This window comes from Bactrocera dorsalis, chromosome 4 (genome assembly GCF_023373825.1).
Source record: "Bactrocera dorsalis isolate Fly_Bdor chromosome 4, ASM2337382v1, whole genome shotgun sequence".
In the NCBI taxonomy this organism is placed as follows: domain Eukaryota; kingdom Metazoa; phylum Arthropoda; class Insecta; order Diptera; family Tephritidae; genus Bactrocera; species Bactrocera dorsalis.
In genome coordinates, this window is record NC_064306.1 from 73,298,618 (window position 1) to 73,315,533 (window position 16,916).

The 16,916-nt window shown below is 36.0% G+C and overlaps 2 protein-coding genes across 4 annotated transcripts in view; one reads left to right on the forward strand and one right to left on the reverse strand.

Moving 5' to 3' along the window:
* Positions 1-16,916, reverse strand: part of LOC105232950 (uncharacterized) — a 249,592-nt gene that overhangs the window by 197,495 nt on the left and 35,181 nt on the right. The gene's annotated exons all lie outside the window — the stretch shown is intronic.
* Positions 571-2,933, forward strand: LOC125778328 (piggyBac transposable element-derived protein 3-like). 2 transcript variants are annotated; one of them, XM_049455346.1, is made up of 3 exons: positions 571-703; positions 873-1,465; positions 1,529-2,933. In XM_049455346.1, exons 1-3 carry the CDS (start codon positions 672-674, stop codon positions 2,821-2,823), a joined length of 1,920 nt encoding a protein of 639 aa, XP_049311303.1. In that variant the 5' UTR covers positions 571-671; the 3' UTR covers positions 2,824-2,933. The 2 variants fall into 2 exon arrangements, with proteins under 2 accessions (XP_049311303.1, XP_049311302.1); XM_049455345.1 differs by having other exon boundaries at positions 620-1,465.

Sequence of the window (16,916 nt, forward strand, 5' to 3'; positions counted from 1 at the left end):
TTTTGCAATGCTGCAATTCGATGAGCGTATGAAATTCATTGCATGTCGTCGTATGTTGAGTGGAACAGCCCAGGTTTTTGCACGCACGATTACGGTATCCGATTATGAAGAGCTCAAAGCTAAACTTATTAGTGAATTTGGCCGCATGCGCACAATGAATGAAGTGTATCAATATGAACGTCTACGCTTCCAACCACCATTAGGATCAAAACAAATAGCAATAATTAATCGTAATGCGGCCAGTGCACTTCAGCCAACAACTCATCGATCAAATGCGGCCAACGCCACGTCAGTTCGCCCTACCGCAGCTCCAACCATGGAAACAATCCGATGCTACAATTGCTCCAAATTCGGGCATTATCAAAGCCAATGTCCACTGCCGAAACGACCAGCGAACTCCTGTTTTAAGTGCTCATCCACCGAACATGTGTATCGTGAATGCCCACACCGTACCACTGTTGCTGCCGTCCTTAACCCAAATCACCCTGTGGTTGCCATATGGCAACGCTCGATAGTCTTGCTTAATATGTCCACAAAATTCCAAAGAATGCAGATACCGTTATCTGTTAGCACGTGGCTGTTGCGTAATTGATCGCGCTTTCGGCAGCATTCATTTGCTCGTTAGTTGTATTTGGTTCGTAGTCGTGAGTGCATTGCAAAGTGTATACAAAATGTGGAGTGGGGAAAAACGTGAAATTAAAAAGTAAGTATATCTAAGATATCGAAGATTCGCGCGGTCGAGCTATGATAGTTGTGTTTTTGTGTAGTGATTGGAATATAAAATAACTCTCAATGATTTTTTTCTAAAAAAAATATATTTGAATGCGTTTTTTTTGCATTTTTCTGTGCATGTGTCCATATGGCAACGCCAGGCAGGTTAGGCCACTGGAATATCTAACGTTGCAAGAAGCTTTGGATTTTTTAGAGGAATTGTGCTCTGATGATGAAAACGATGTTCCTACTAATATCCAGGCACTCTACATCGAGCCACCTTATCAGGATAGGGATGTAAGTGGGGAAGATGATGGCGAGGATGAAGGTGGAGTTCCGGACAATGTATGCCCAGCACAACTTAAAGCCGGATGTGAAATTGTATTTGAAAATAGTACGCGAATGAAAACTAACGATTGTAGACTAGAGGATGTTGATGACGAGGAACCTTATGACGATACTTTAGACGATTGTTTGCCGAGCTCGTCCAAGAAAATTTGTCGCCCAATTCAATCAAATACTGGAGTACCACTTCCACCAGCTAACAAAGACAGCAAATATACTTGGCAAACCGCTAATTCATTACCAGTCCTTCCCATATTCCCTGAAACAAATTTCGAAGATTGTCGGGATCTTAGACCTCATCAACTTTTTGAGAAATTTTTCAGCGATGACTTGCTTGAACATATATGCAAATGTTCGAATTTGTACGCTACGCATCATCAGAAACGATACGAAGAACTTACTATAGATGGTAATGACGATGTAATCTCTATTTTGATTTTATGATATTCATATTTAACACTAAATTTTTCAGAGTTACGTGTGTTCATCGCAATTTTGATAGTAACTGGCTACACTTCTACAGGAGCCTTTCGAGACATGTGGAGCTGCGATGATGACGTTCAAAACGTTATGGTCTTCAATGCTATGCGAAGGAACCGCTTTGAGGAAATCAACTATATGCTGCACTTCGAGTCCGCATTGCACGAACCGTCTGCTAGTTCTGACAGGTTTGACACTCTTTGGAAACTACGCCCACTGACTGACCATATAAAGGCCAAAATGACTGAAAACTTTCACCCAGAACAAAATCTCTCATATGACGAAAGTATGATTGCATATTTCGGTCGCCATGGATGTAAACAGTTCATAAAAGGAAAGCCAATTCGTTTCGGATACAAAGCTTGGTCTCTTTGCACTCCTAGAGGATATATGATCAATTTTGAAATATACCAAGGTAAGAATCCGAGGGTGAATCCTAAATATGAAGAACGCTTTGGCACTTGCGCAGCTCCACTCTTGTGTATGATTGACGAATTTTCGGAAGAGGTGCAAGGACTTCCGTTATCCTTTTACTTTGACAATCTTTTCACTGGAATACCATTGATGATTTATTTGAAAAAAAGAGGTTTCCAGGCTACCGGTACAATTCGAGAAAACCGAATTCCAAAAAGTTGTCCTATTCCACATAAGAAGGATTTGCGTAAACAGCAAAGAGGATATTACGAAAGCGTGGAAATCAAAGAAGAGTCAATTTATCTGACTAAATGGGTAGATAACTCGGTAGTCTGCCTTGCATCAACATGTTTTAGTGGCGAACCAAAATCCACAGCATCTCGCTACAGTAGAGAATTGCGTAGGAAAATACCAGTTCCACGTCCGTGCGTTGTAACTCAATACAACAAATTTATGTCGGGTGTGGATCGATTTGACCAAAATGTTGCAGGCCACCGAATAACCTTTAGAGGAAAAAAATGGTGGCATTCCATTTTTACTTGGCTTATTGATGCAAGCTTGCAAAACAGCTGGCTTCTTTATAAATCCGCTAATGAAAATAAGTCATTTAAAGATTTTAAGAGAGAAGTAGCAATTTACTATTGCAAGCACTACGGCGTCGAACTGAAAAAGTTCCAAAAAACCTCAAATAAACGAATTGAATCCGTAACGAATGTCCTGCGCTATGACAGGACTGATCACCTTGTGGTTCCAATTGGAAATAAGAGGCGATGTGCAGGTGATGTATGCAAGTCCATCGTGCGAACAGCCTGCAAAAAATGCGATGTTGGACTTTGTTTGCCTTGCTTCGAAGCATATCATACAAAAATGTGAAAAACCAGGATTTTTCAATAAAATTTTGTATCATCTCAATGATATTTAATAAAATGAATTCATTATTTTTGATTTTTTAATGATATATAATAAAGTGAATTGAAAATTTTTGTTTTGAAGTTTGATTTTTGGGGGTTGCGGAATGATTTTCTACATATATGTAAACCAGTGGCCTAGCTTACCTAGAGTTGCCATATGGCAACAGGACATTTCAAGGACCCTGGGTCCAGGACATAAAATCTAATGCTACAGTTTTCTTAGTTTACCCAAAAGGATACCGCAAAAAAAAAATCTTTTCAAAATTCCACAAAAAATTTACGTAGGGTGATTCGGGTTAATACCAACGGAATGAATGATGCTAGAGTGGAACCAATTAGTGAAATGCAAATGGTAAGTGTTGTTTTTGATAAGCCTAACCGTGAACACAGTGAACACAGTAAAAACTTTAAATTAAATAAAAATATTTTTTGTTTATTTGATTCGGGCAGCCCCCGCAGTTTAATCAAACGGAGTGAAGTTCCATTCGAATTACCAAATCAATTGAAAGAGACTCAGTACAATGGCCTAGGAAATGATAGACTCAAGACGTATGGGAATATCAATTGCAAAATAAACTTCCGAAATCAATCAATCAATCAGAAATTATTAACCTTGCCGAATAATCTTATGTCAATACCGATGCTTGTAGGCCGTGATTTTATGAAAAAAGCAAATATTACAATGTGTCAAATAAAATACATTTATGATACGAAAAGATTGAAAGAATTAAATAAAGCTGCCATTTGTACGAAGTTAGAGTCAAAACTTACTGATGTTCTGTGTTCATTTGATTTATTGGCCACTCACTTCTGTCACACAAGGAGTACAATTGAATCGCTTAATCAAGGGGGTGTTACAAGGGAGAAAGAGAAAATAATAGTGAAACACACTGAAGAAAAGTCAAATATCAGCCCGATGGAGTTAGAATTTGCAAATTTATGTGCTATTGTGCCTTCCGATTTGAATTCCTTAGACATTAATCCACATCTTCCGTCAAGGTTGTCATCAGAGTTGCGACAAACAATAACAGAAGTTTATTTCGAATTTCCTTCAGAAAAAGTTAAGCCTTTAGAATATCTTATGAAAATTAACCTTACGCATGAAACTCCTATATACTGTAGACCAAGACGATTATGCCATAAAGAGAGAAATGAAATAAAAGCAATAGTAGATGATTTGTTAAAAGAAGGAATAATTAGACCAAGTCGATCACCTTATGCCTTTGCAATAGTACCTGTACCGAAAAAAGATGGCTCCCTCCGGAAATGTGTAGATTATAAACCACTGAACAAAATAACTATACGCGATAATTTTCCTATGCCATTAGTCGACGATTGCATTGAACACTTGGGGGGGAAAAGTTATTTTTCGGTTATTGATTTAAAAAGTGGATATCATCACGTGAAGATGCATCCTGATTCAATAAAATACACTTCCTTCGTGACTCCTGATGGTCAATACGAATATTTATATATGCCCTTCGGTTTATGCAACGCTCCTGCTGAATTTATGCGCTTCGTAAAATTGATTTTAGGTGACCTCATCAAAGAGGGGTTAGTGGTAGTATTTATGGATGACATTTTAATAGCTTCGAAAGATTTTAAGTCTCATTTGGAAACCCTTAAGAGACTTTTTGAAATTTTGGCTCGAAACGGTCTTCGAATTCAGCCCAAAAAATGCCGATTTGCTTACGACGAATTAGAATACTTAGGATACTTAGCCAACTCTGCTGGCATTTCACCCAAACGGTCACACTTGCAAGCAATTCAGGAATATCCAGAACCTAAGAATAGAAAGGAAATGGAACGTTGCCATGGTCTTTTTTCATACTTCCGCCGCTTTGTACCCTCGTTCTCCAAGATTGCCCGTCCAATGACTAAATTATTGAAGAAAAATGAACAATTTCAGTTCACTGAAGAGTGCAAACAAGCCTTCACTACCTTGCGTACAAAATTGTTAGAGGCCCCTATTTTATCGATTTACAACCCTGAAGCTGAAACAGAATTACATTGCGACGCCAGTGCCTCGGGTTTTGGGGCAATGTTACTTCAGAAACAAGATGACAAAAAATTTCATCCGATTTCTTACTTTCAAAAACTACTTCCGCCCCTGAATCTAGATTACACAGTTACGAATTAGAAACTTTAGCAATTATTTATGCACTTAAGCGCTTCCATACTTACTTAATGGGCATTCCGTTCAAAATTGTTACTGACTGTGATTCGTTGGCTATGACGTTAAATAATAGAAGCAGTTCAGCAAAAATTGCTAGATGGGCATTGTTCTTAGAAAATTATAATTATTCAATCCAGCATAGACCTGGTACATCCATGGCTCACGTGGATGCCTTAAGTAGAACTAATCAAACAATTGCATACATTGACACTGCGGAATTAGATTTTCACTTGCAAGTTACGCAAAATAGAGACCCCCGCATTGTAGAACTGCGACAAAACTTAGAACAATCTGAAGTGAAAAATTTTGAGTTGAAAGATGGGTTGGTGTACCATAAATCACCTGCAGGTCACTCACAGCTATATGTCCCTGATGAAATGATAAATAATATAATTAGAACGACGCATGAGAAAATGGGCCACTTAGCTACAGAAAAGTGCTGTACAGCAATTAAAAAATATTATTGGTTCCCGCAGATGAAAACTTACGTACATAATTTTATTCGAAATTGCCTAAAGTGTATTTACTATTCAGCATCTTCAAATAATAATGCAGCAACTCTACACAGTATTCCCAAAATACCGATACCTTTCGATACGATTCATGTGGACCACTTAGGCCCCCTTCCGTCGATAATATCAAAAAAGAAGTACATTTTAGTGGTCATCGATGCCTTTACAAAATATGTGAAATTATACCCGGCAACAGCAACGAGTACAAGAGAAGTCTGCAATGCATTAGAAAGTTATTTTATGAATTACAGTAGGCCACGTAGAATAATAGATGATAGAGGAACGTGCTTCACTTCAGCAGAATTTGAAGAGTTTTTGCAAAAGCACAACATAGTTCAAGTGCGAAATGCAACCGCATCCCCGAAAGCAAATGGACAAGTGGAGAGAGTGAATGAAGTAGTGACACCGATGTTAGCAAAATTATCAGAACCTCTTAAACATGCGGATTGGGCAAAAAAATTAATTGAGATAGAATATGCCATTAACAATTCAGTACATTCCACCACAAAATATACACCTTCAGCACTTCTGTTTGGGATAGGACAACGAGGTAAAATAGTAGACGAACTGACGGAATATTTGGAAGAGAAGTCGAATGAACAGTTAACAGACTTATACGATATGAGAAAAAAGGCGCTGAATAACATAGAAAAATCTCAAGAGTATAACCTTAAGTACTTCGGTAAACACCACAGGGCGGCACCCGAATTTTCAGTGGGGAATTTTGTGGTTATTAAAAATGTGGATACCACGGCGGGTAATAACAAAAAACTGATTCAGCGATTTCGCGGTCCTTACGTAATATATAAAAAACTTCCGAATGATCGGTATGTGATACGGGATATAGAGGGGTGTCAAATTACACAACTGCCGTACGATGGAGTGTTAGAAGCAAGTAAATTGAAATTATGGATTAATCCAGACTCTAAATGTGTGCCAGAGGTGAGAAAAGACAACACTTCCGATATTAATATTAGTTAAGATATTTATATATATAAAAAAAAAAACAAAAAACAAGAATAACAAATATTAAGTAAATATATATTATCAGTAAACCGAGGTCGGTTTAATGTCAGGACGGCCGAACTGTAAGAGTGCAATAGAATGTAATAGAATGTAAGAGAATGCGATGAATGTAATAGAATGAACGACTGCTGTAAGAAGTGTCAATTGTGAATTGGGAATGTCTTGTGTGCTTTGCTGGGCGAATGAGTTATATCGTTCTCTTTAAACTGACTGTCAACGAAGCGAGACGTGCTGCGCACGTACGAAATAAAAATTTAAATTAATTGATTCCGGCCATCACGCCTTAAGAATCTTTATAACAGAACTAAACACCCCATTACGAGACATAATATTCTCTCTAAGCCCACAAGATTTACCTGACGCTTTAGCAAAAGCTCAGGAACTTGAACTAAATAATCAAAGAGCCCGATTTACTCTAAACTTTATGTATGACAGAAACAGGGTGAAGCCAACGTACACAAACAATAACTTAAGATTTCCTCAAAGGAACAACCTTCCCAATAACAATACACATAATTTTCCGAAACCAACTCCTATGCATATAGATCCATCTGTATCCAGACTTTACAATAGAGATTTTAATATGAGGGGGCAACAAAGCACTAACAATTTTTATCAACAATTTGAATCAAAATGTAAAACCTATGCAAACGAATGCAAACTTTCAGGCCAATAGTGGGCAAAATCAGAAAGCCCATGGGGTAAAGCGGCAAAGAGAAAGTAATAATAGCTTTCGCCCGCAAGAAAAGAGTCAGAGAATTAATAATATGAACGAGAGCCATTTTTTAGGCGAAGAGAGGACGAACTCTCCTATCTCAAATTACACGACTCAAAATTAAATAAAAACTTAAAAGCTCTAGTTGATACGGGAGCAACCTCATGCTACATTATCCTGGGGTTTATAATAATAATTTATAATTTATAATTAGCCATTTATAAGCGCATAAAAACCGTGAATGGCTATTCCATAATCAAATTTTACCACTTAATTACCCTATTTGGGGTCGAAGAAATCTTCTATGAAATAGAAGGATTAGAATCGGATCTCCTCTTGGGATACAATTTCCTTAAAAAGATTGAGGCACTTATCTATGCGTCGAATGGGACAATTAATTATAGGGTAAAGAATAACACGAAAAATGAAAACAGAAGTATGAACATTTATTTTGAAAACAAAACTAAGGAACAAGAAGCTTCCAAAAAACTAGCCGAGAAAAGTATCGGTAATATTAAAAATGAAAAAAATATTAAAATTGTGGAACAAACAAGTTCTACACCGCCAATTGACAATTTATACCAGCATAATGAAATGCATAATTTCAATATTACCGATGAAAATAATTTCGAAGAATTAACTGAGCTTCAAACACATGTAAAAGAAAAAATTTTCCGAATGTATTCAGGCAATGATACAAGCTTCCCATTTCACCCTGGAGAAATAATTTATGAAAAAATAATAGGATAAAGAAATAAGCTGAAACCTAGATATAAAAAACAACAAGTTAAGGAAAATTTAGAGAATAAAATAATAATTAACAATAGAAATAGAATTATTCATAAGATAATATAAAATCATAATTATTATAGGTTTCCAAAATGATCATTTTAATTTTGACAGAATTAACTGACACAGATACCACAAAAAAGAAAATAAAAAGAAAACGAAATCAATATGTTATACATGAACTGCAAAAAGTTGCTGCAGTGTGCCGGTGGAGAGAAATATTTCAAATTCCCGAAAACGGAAGTTGCTAGAAATAATTGGGTAAAGGCCTGCAATCTTGAGTTGCCGTGTTAAAGGAAGATTTATATATTTGTGAAAAACATTTTCACACAAAGGATGTATCTTCGCACCGAATAATTAATGAAGCTCTTCCGGTGCGGAATTTAGGATTCGACGAAAGTAGCCAGCAGTCATCGCAGTGGGTTTTGCCGCCGGGTTTAAAAACATACGATGTTAAAAAAACCGATATTTCAGTTGGAAATCCAAATGACATATCATTCGAAGAATTTGAGAAATATTCACGCCTTCATGAAATAGAAATGAAGTGCAACGACGAAAAGAATATCTCTGTTTGCGACCACGAGCATTACGCTCGAGTAGCTAGGCGGTTTCAAAATAATGCTTTGAAACAAGCCAAAAAAATTAAAGAGCTGAAAAGAATTTTCTTATTGACAAGTGTTGAGAATACCAAAAGTCAAAGTTGTGTAAAATAAAAATTAATTAAAACGACAATTGAAGTGTTTTTTACTATTTTGGCAAATTGGGCTGGTGTGTTCCTGGAGTTTGTATAAAACTTTTATTATATAAATTCCATAGGTTATGGGCCCAGTCACAATTTGCAGCTAAGTGCTATAGTAAAATGCTTTGATTGTTAACGAATAATAAAATTGAAATAAAAAAGTGAAACAATTAAAACTTAAATCAAGTCTAAACAAAATAATTACTATTGAAATTTGTGCTTATAAGTGAACAACGTACATATGCAATAAAAAAAAACTTACAAATTGAAGAAATTAAATCAGGAGCGATATTAGTTTCAGGAAAAAATATTGTAGATAATCAAACATTAAATGGAACATATTTAATAACATTTGAAAATTATACTGTAATAAATAATCAATCTTATGAAAACATTGAAGTAAAAATTTGGAATTATTTTAAAAATAACCATATAAATAATTTTGAAATTTTAGAGTATTTTGAAACAATCAACAAACTGTTAAAATTAGATAATATAAATATTTTAGCAGAACGGAACAAGAACATAACAGTCCATTCATATTTTTGGTACATAATTTTAATCTTGGGAATAATTTTCATAACTTACTTAATACCAAAATTAAAAAAATCTCGCGAAATTCCTAAACCAATCGAAAATGCGCAATTTCAAGAAATCACTTATAATGCTCTTTTGGACCAAATATACATATAAATTAATTCAAAATAATAGTGAATCGGGGACGATTCATTTTAGGAAGGGGGGAGTTAACGATAGCCTCCGCATAGAAACCTTACCATAACTGTAAACAAAATTGAATCTTTGCACTCTGCAATTACACTGCCTCATAAATTAGAAATATAATTAACGTTTTTGATTATTTAAGAATTCGATATGCTTTTTCTGTTCTGTATCCAAAAATCCATATCGCTCGCCCTCACAAGAAGGCATAACAATAACAATCGTAAAGAAACCACTTAACGTTCTGTTGAAATTTGCTGTCACAGCTAAAATTGTAATTTAACTCTTTGTTCTGGATTCAATCAAGCTGATGCTTACACTTCAGCTTTAACTTTAAGTAAATAAAACCAAATTGTATAAATATTAGTATCTTAGAAATAAAGATTCGATTTGTATTTGGCAATCCACAAGAACCAGACGTGTTCTCATTTCATCCGCGCGTTCGCGAATATAAAATATATATTTTTTTTAAATTCCCTCGTTGCGGGAATTAATTTGTACTCATTGTCTTTAATTTGTTTTCAATCATCAGCATGTGCTAATAACATTGCTTGCAGTGTTTGCGCTCTTCTAATTGCTTGACATTTACTCAATCACTCTTTAAATGCCGCTAGCAACAACCACTCAAAAATTATAACTGTGTTTTGAGTTGTAAGCAAAACAATCAAATGATTCATAAAAGCTCAGATTACATAGTGCAAAATCAGTGCGTTAATTTCTTTTAAATAAGTTTTCAAGATGAACTCTGAAATAATAAAAAATATTGAGAACTGTGTTATAAAGTAAACAAAGCAGAAGTAAAATTTGGGATTTTTTCTGTCAAATTGAAAATGACGAAAGTAGGCTTATTCATGGAGTGGTGATATGTGAGAAGTGTAATAACATATTAAAATATAATGGAAAGCAAACATCTAATCTTATCCGTCACAAGTGTTATGCTGTAAGAAATTGCAACGTTGCTGTAAATAAAGTTAACAATACAGATAAGGAAATTCTTTTATTGGCGTGTTCTCAATGGGTTGTAGAGGACTGTCGTCCATTTTCCGTTGTAGACGGCGAAGGTTTTAAAAAGGTCGTGGAGGCATGACGTCTCCGACATGTTGCCCAATTCCAGAACCATATCACGACGAATAAACAACATAGCAGACGACAAAAGAATACTAATGATGGAAGCGGAACGGCGTCCATAACATCAGATCTCTGGACTGACAATTTTTCCCCAACTGTAAGGAATGTGTTGTATAGTGCTGGTTATCATGGACGAGTCGAACGCCGTAAGCCATACATAAGCAAGGTTAATAAGAAAAAGAGGTTTGCGTTCGCTATAGAACATGTAAACAAACCGAATTCGTTTTGGGAAAATATTATATTCAGCGACGAATCAAAATTTAATATATTTGGTTCGGATGGGGCACGAAAAGTGTGGAGAAAGGTCAATGAGGAGTTTCAAGAAAAAAAATTTATTGCCAACAGTAAAGCACGGTGGCGGTAATGTAATGGTTTGGGGGTGTAATGGCTGCATCTGGAGTTGGACAATTGGAATTTATTACTGAAAAAATGGATAAGTACATGTATTTGAACATTTTAAAAAATAATTTACGTCCAAGTGTGCTTAAATTGGGTCTTCATAGCAACCACTACTACTTCCAACAGGATAACGAACCAAAGCACACTTCTTATCTATTGCAAACAACTCCATACGCCCCCCCAATCACCAGACATTAACCCTATTGAACATATCTGGGACTTATTAGGAAAGCGTATACGAAAACATAGAATTTCATCCAAAGAGTTCCTAAAAGCTGCCTAGCTATATGAGATAAGCCTGCAAAAACGATTAATAAAATTTATTGGTGTTTGAAATTCAACGCGTCCGTTACCGTAAGCCTTAAATATTAAATAAAGTCGTAGAAATTGCACAAAATTAAAATTTTATTGATGGCGAAAATGGCAAAAGAAACTAGAAAAGCAATTACAATGAAGTATAGAGAGAAAATGAAAGAAAACGTCGAGAAATGGCAGGAATACAAGAAGAAAGAAGCAAAACGAAAGCAAGAGTACCGAAAAAGATTATCGCAAAAAATGAAAAGTGATAGCAATTTATTAGAAAAGAAGAAAGAAAAGGACCGTGTTAGGCAGCAAGTTTTGCGGCAAAAAAAGAGCATAAATAATATTGACAATTTCAATTGCGAAATTTACAGCTGTAAACAAACGATGGGAAAAGCAATTAAAAAAGTTGAGGCTGCGCTACCCAAAAACCTGAATAGAAAAATAGCTATCCTCAAATCTTTATGCAATAAATATATTAAGCCAACAGAAACGATGAATGAAAATACAACCAAGTCATCAAAAAGCCAGATGCGCGAAAAATTAATTGAACAATTCTTTTTGCAAGATGGAATCAGCGTTCAAGCTCCTGGGAGAAAGGATACAATGATAATCAATGGGAAAATAGTCTCAAAACGTTTTATGCTTATGACCTTAACAGAAGCATATCAACTTTTCAAATCCGAATATACCGAAGAAAAAGTCTGCAAAACTATTTTTATTCGTTCTAAGCCAACTTACATTCAGTTAATCAATAATTTACGACACAATATGTGTGTCTGTAAGTACCATGCAAATTTTATTTTTCTACTAGAAGGCTGTGCAAAGATTATACCGCAGATTCCTGCCAAAGCTGAATTATTTCTTACATCAGTTTGCTGCGACGTTATGAATGAAAAGTGCATGGCTAATAATTGTGACAGCTGTGTACGCGATATTAAAGACGATCTAGTTCCAATACAGTTTATTAATAAATTTAATACGCAAATCAAATGGAAACAGTGGAGAAAAGTAGATGATCGCATAACTTTAAACTACACTATTGGTCCATTAATCGACTTAATTCATGATATAGAGATTCAGCTATCCGCTTTTAAAATGCATTGTTTTGTTAAACGTCACCAACAAAATTACTTTGAAACTAAAAAAAAATGTAGCAGCTAATGAAATTGTTATGCAAGTTGATTTTACTGAAAACTATCGCTTGACATTCCAAAACGAAGTTCAAGATGCCCACTTTAGTTATAGCCAAGTAACAGTGTTTACGTGCGTAGCTTGGGTTCTTGGTGAAACCAAGTCTTTTGCTGTTATCAGTGATATATTGACCCACAGTAAATTCGACGTTTATTGCTTTATTTCCAAAATTATCAATATATTACAAAACCAGTACAAAGGAGTTACCAGCATTTATATTTTCGCTGGTGGAAGCACTTCCCAATTCAAAAATAAATTTATTCTTTCTGGTATTCCAAGACTTGCAGCTGAATTTAATTGTGGAATCTTAGAGTGGAATTTTTTTGCCACTTCACATGGCAAAGGTGCTGTAGACGGAATAGGTGCCGTAGTTAAACGAAAAGTCTGGCAAATCGTTAAAGCAAGAAATATTGTTCTCGGTGATGCTTCATACTTCTATGAATGTGCTAAGAACAACATTCATGGAGTTAACGTTTTGTATATCTCTGGAACACAAATTGATAGTTTTTGTAATCAACTGTCAGAGTTGTGGCAAAATATTCCAAATATCAAAGGAGTTAAGAGTTTGCATTGGTTTAAATTTTTTAAACATAAAATATAACAAAAGTGTCTCCAAAAGAAAAAACACAAAAAAACGACACTTTTCATACAATATTGCCCCACAGAGGCCTAAATTGTCGAATTTACCAACCTTAAACACAATCTTGCTGAAATGGCGTTTTATCAAAATAATAGCGGTGGAAAACCACGCACACAACAACAACAACAACAGCGTCCTCGTGGTTCGCGGCCTTTTAGGCCTAGAGATTATGAACGAATGAATAGCTTCAATCACGGCAAAAATACCGGATCTTGGAGTAATGATATGCAGATCCAGGAAAAATATGACGAGGCTATGACTAGACAACAACAACAACGACAGAGGAGAAACCAGCAATGTAAACCGAATACTCCGCCCGTGGCTACAACTGAAACGCCACCCAAAGATGGGCCATTTTACGAAGGCTCCATTTCTGCGTCTTGTCCAGTGACATCAACATTAAGTCACAACATCGAGTATTCTAGTCTGCTCGTTATCATCGAGGAATTTAGGAGAGTTGCCTTTAGCGAGAATAATCTTTTCGACCGTAAGGTGCCACTGTGTATGTTCACACATGTGATGGTCGGCGTTTAACAATTACGAATCGCCCAACACCAGCGATTTGACAACGGCGACAGTTTGTTCCAATTCATCGATTTGAAAGTCGGATTCGGCGATGCCGAGTATAAAGTACCAAAAATTTTAATGCACTATTTTGACGCGATTTGTACTGGCGTAACGCCAACAGGAGAGAAAATACGTATCAACCAGCCAAAAGATACAATACCCAGGAGACCAATACCAGAAACTGAACATACCGCAGGAGCTGCGGCCGGCACGTTTGGAATACCAACTGCTACGAATCATAACTTGTACGAGTGTTATATATCTCCGTTCATCACTCACAAGTTACTTGAGCGCACAATAGAAGCTTCCGTCACCCGTGATTATGGTGACTGGAACCCATTTCCCCATCGATGGATACCGAATGACGCTCGGGTCACAAAAAATTTATTAGGATATAGTCCACCAAGGCAATTACACTCAGGCGCAATTTCAGTTTTGCGTAGCCTTGAATTCCTAGATGACGATTCATTTCTAGGACGCATCAGATATTCATCGTCTGCTGCCAACCATGTCGCGAAATACCGCGAAAACAACAATTTCCAGACACACTCGCCTTAGGTCACTCTCGAACCTCTGCAATACAGCAGTTTCTAAGTATGGAAAAAAACCTACTTAGAAAAGGTTAGCTTAAACAAGATTATGATGGTGTCTTAGAAGAATACCTCCATTTAGACACATGGAGGAAGTAAGCCCATGCGAAAATATCATAAAAGGCAAATATTACTAATTCTACTTGTCACATCATGAACGATTTCTTAACTACCCAATATGAAATTGCGGAAAGGGTAGATAAAAAAATGGTCAGAACTAAAAACGTTCAACACGACCTAAATCGAAGCTTCATTACACCCCAAGCGAGTAACAACAACAACTTAAATAGTAATTTTTTCAAAACACAAAATAAACATACGTCATGCGAACTGTGTAAAGAAGGGCACAGGCTGAAATCTTGCGAGAAATTTAAAAAACTACACATTAACGAAAGAAACAATTTCGTAAGAACAAAAAAAAAACTTTGTACCAACTGTTTGTAAAATGCGCATGAGTTACATACTTTTTTCACCGAAGTGATGAACAACGAAAAATTAAACAACTGGGTTGAAGGTATACTCGATAATCAGCGTTCCGTTTTATTTTGTGCTTTCTTAAATACTAACATTTTGCTTGCTTGCAATAACTTAAAAATAAATGCTTGCGTAAAAATTCTTAGGAAATGTGTCTTGTTTAACTGTTGCATTTTCGTTAGCGAAAATGCACTTGGACAAACAATTCTTTGGAAAACTCAATTAATACATATTCTTTATAACATTACATCCCGTGCTAACCCAAGAACAACAGCAAACACAGACGGTGTGAAGATAGTCTGGTAGATAAGAAGTTACATTTATTTAAGAAAACCAGAAGATATGTAAAATTAAGATATGATAAGAAACACTGATCCTAAATAAATAATAAATGCAAATGCAGCCACATGATAGTAATAAAGGATAAGCACTGTGGAATTTTCCCACAGATAAGAATTTTTGTAAATTAGAAGATAAGTATTTTTGTAAAACTATAAAAGCAAGAAAATCTTTGAAATAAAGAGACACATTTATTCTGGCACTCTAAAGAGCCGGTCGTCTAAAATTGTTTCGTAATTGGCGCAGTCGGTAAACGTCTGACATAATCTTAAGATTGGTCAAACGGGTCGCTCGGATTTTCCGAAGAAAATCCACACATAAAAATAAAAAGAAAAAAAAAAAAAACAAAATCAAATTTAAAAATAAAAATAAGGCGTTTCCGAGGCCTTAAAACAGTTTTTATAAAAAAAAAGAAAAAAAATTCGAACATCACCATGGCAACTATTAACAGCTCCGAGCTCCTGAAGGAAGCTTCGAGAATAAGGCCATTCAACGGAAGTGATGGTTACGACCTATCCTCATTTATAAGAGAAGTGAAGGAATTTGTTATTCAACACTATGTACTAACGAAAATAAATGGAGACGCCCAGAAGACCTGAGTCGCAGGGAAATTGAAAATATTAAGAGCCAAATGTAAACTCATTGATTATTGATAACCAATTTCACATGACCATGCTTGATGGTAAAACTTTCAGCGTCATTTCAGAATCTTCTTCGCAAATATGCGGAATCTGCAACGCAACACCGAAAAATATGAATGACTTAAATTTGGTGAAGAGCTTTCTAATTAAAGTGAACCTCTTTCAATATGGGCTATCCAGTTTCCACGCCTGCATAAGGTTTTTTGAATGTGCAACCTCCCCCGGACATCCACACATACACCACACTATCACACCACATCAACTCAACTTCACAACACTGACACGCACCTTCGCCATACTCACTTCACAAACCATCAAAGCTTACAGCCCACATTCCACACTACACACCAACCAACCACATCACACCAGCTGATTCCGCACACAAAAGGAAAAAAAGGAACCAAAAGGAGAACAGCAACTCACTTCGCTTTCGATCTCACCAGCAACCTGTACGCGTGTGCCAACCATTTTGAACGGCGTTTTCTTCCATCCTCCAGTTTCATCATTTTTCATCCCGAGTCGGAATTATCAACCGCTACTCATTTTACAAAGCATTTTTTAAAATTGTACATAAGCAAAATACAACCGCAATAAGTACCTATACTAGTGCACGCGTATGCACATTGAAGCAAATCCATTTTTCCATTTTTTATAAAACCAAGCTTGGTGGTCATCGAGAAGGTGAGTGCGTGTGAAAATTCAGAATTCGAAGTGCACAGCAATAGATGAGGTAGTGAAAAATACAGAATGTATTTTGCACATATCCTATAGAATACCAATAAAAAAGTGGCAAACTCGTGGTGCTGACAAGGATATTGTTGGACAAAATAAAACAAATATACAGCAGAAGCTACGAGAAGAAATGCATTTGTTGGTCGACATACCAATGGCTGTTACTGGAAATACCAACAACGCAAATACGGCAAGAAGGTTCTTTCAACAACCAAATTTAGCAGCTCGTATAACTAAATTCAAAGCGGAGCCAAACCGCAACACTTTTGAGTTTATGGTTTTAAATGCAGAAAAAGAACCTCATGACGAACTGCTAGTATTGCTTTTGATTGTAAAAGCTACCTCGGTTGCATACTCGACGCCACCTCATCTGA

Coding starts and splice junctions, on each gene's coding strand:
- LOC125778328 (XM_049455345.1), top strand. CDS start 823: ATGCGTTTTTTTTGCATTTTTCTGTGCATGTGTCCATATGGCAACGCC. Junction 1,466..1,528: donor CGAAGAACTTACTATAGATG/GTAATGACGATG, acceptor TAAATTTTTCAG/AGTTACGTGTGTTCATCGCA.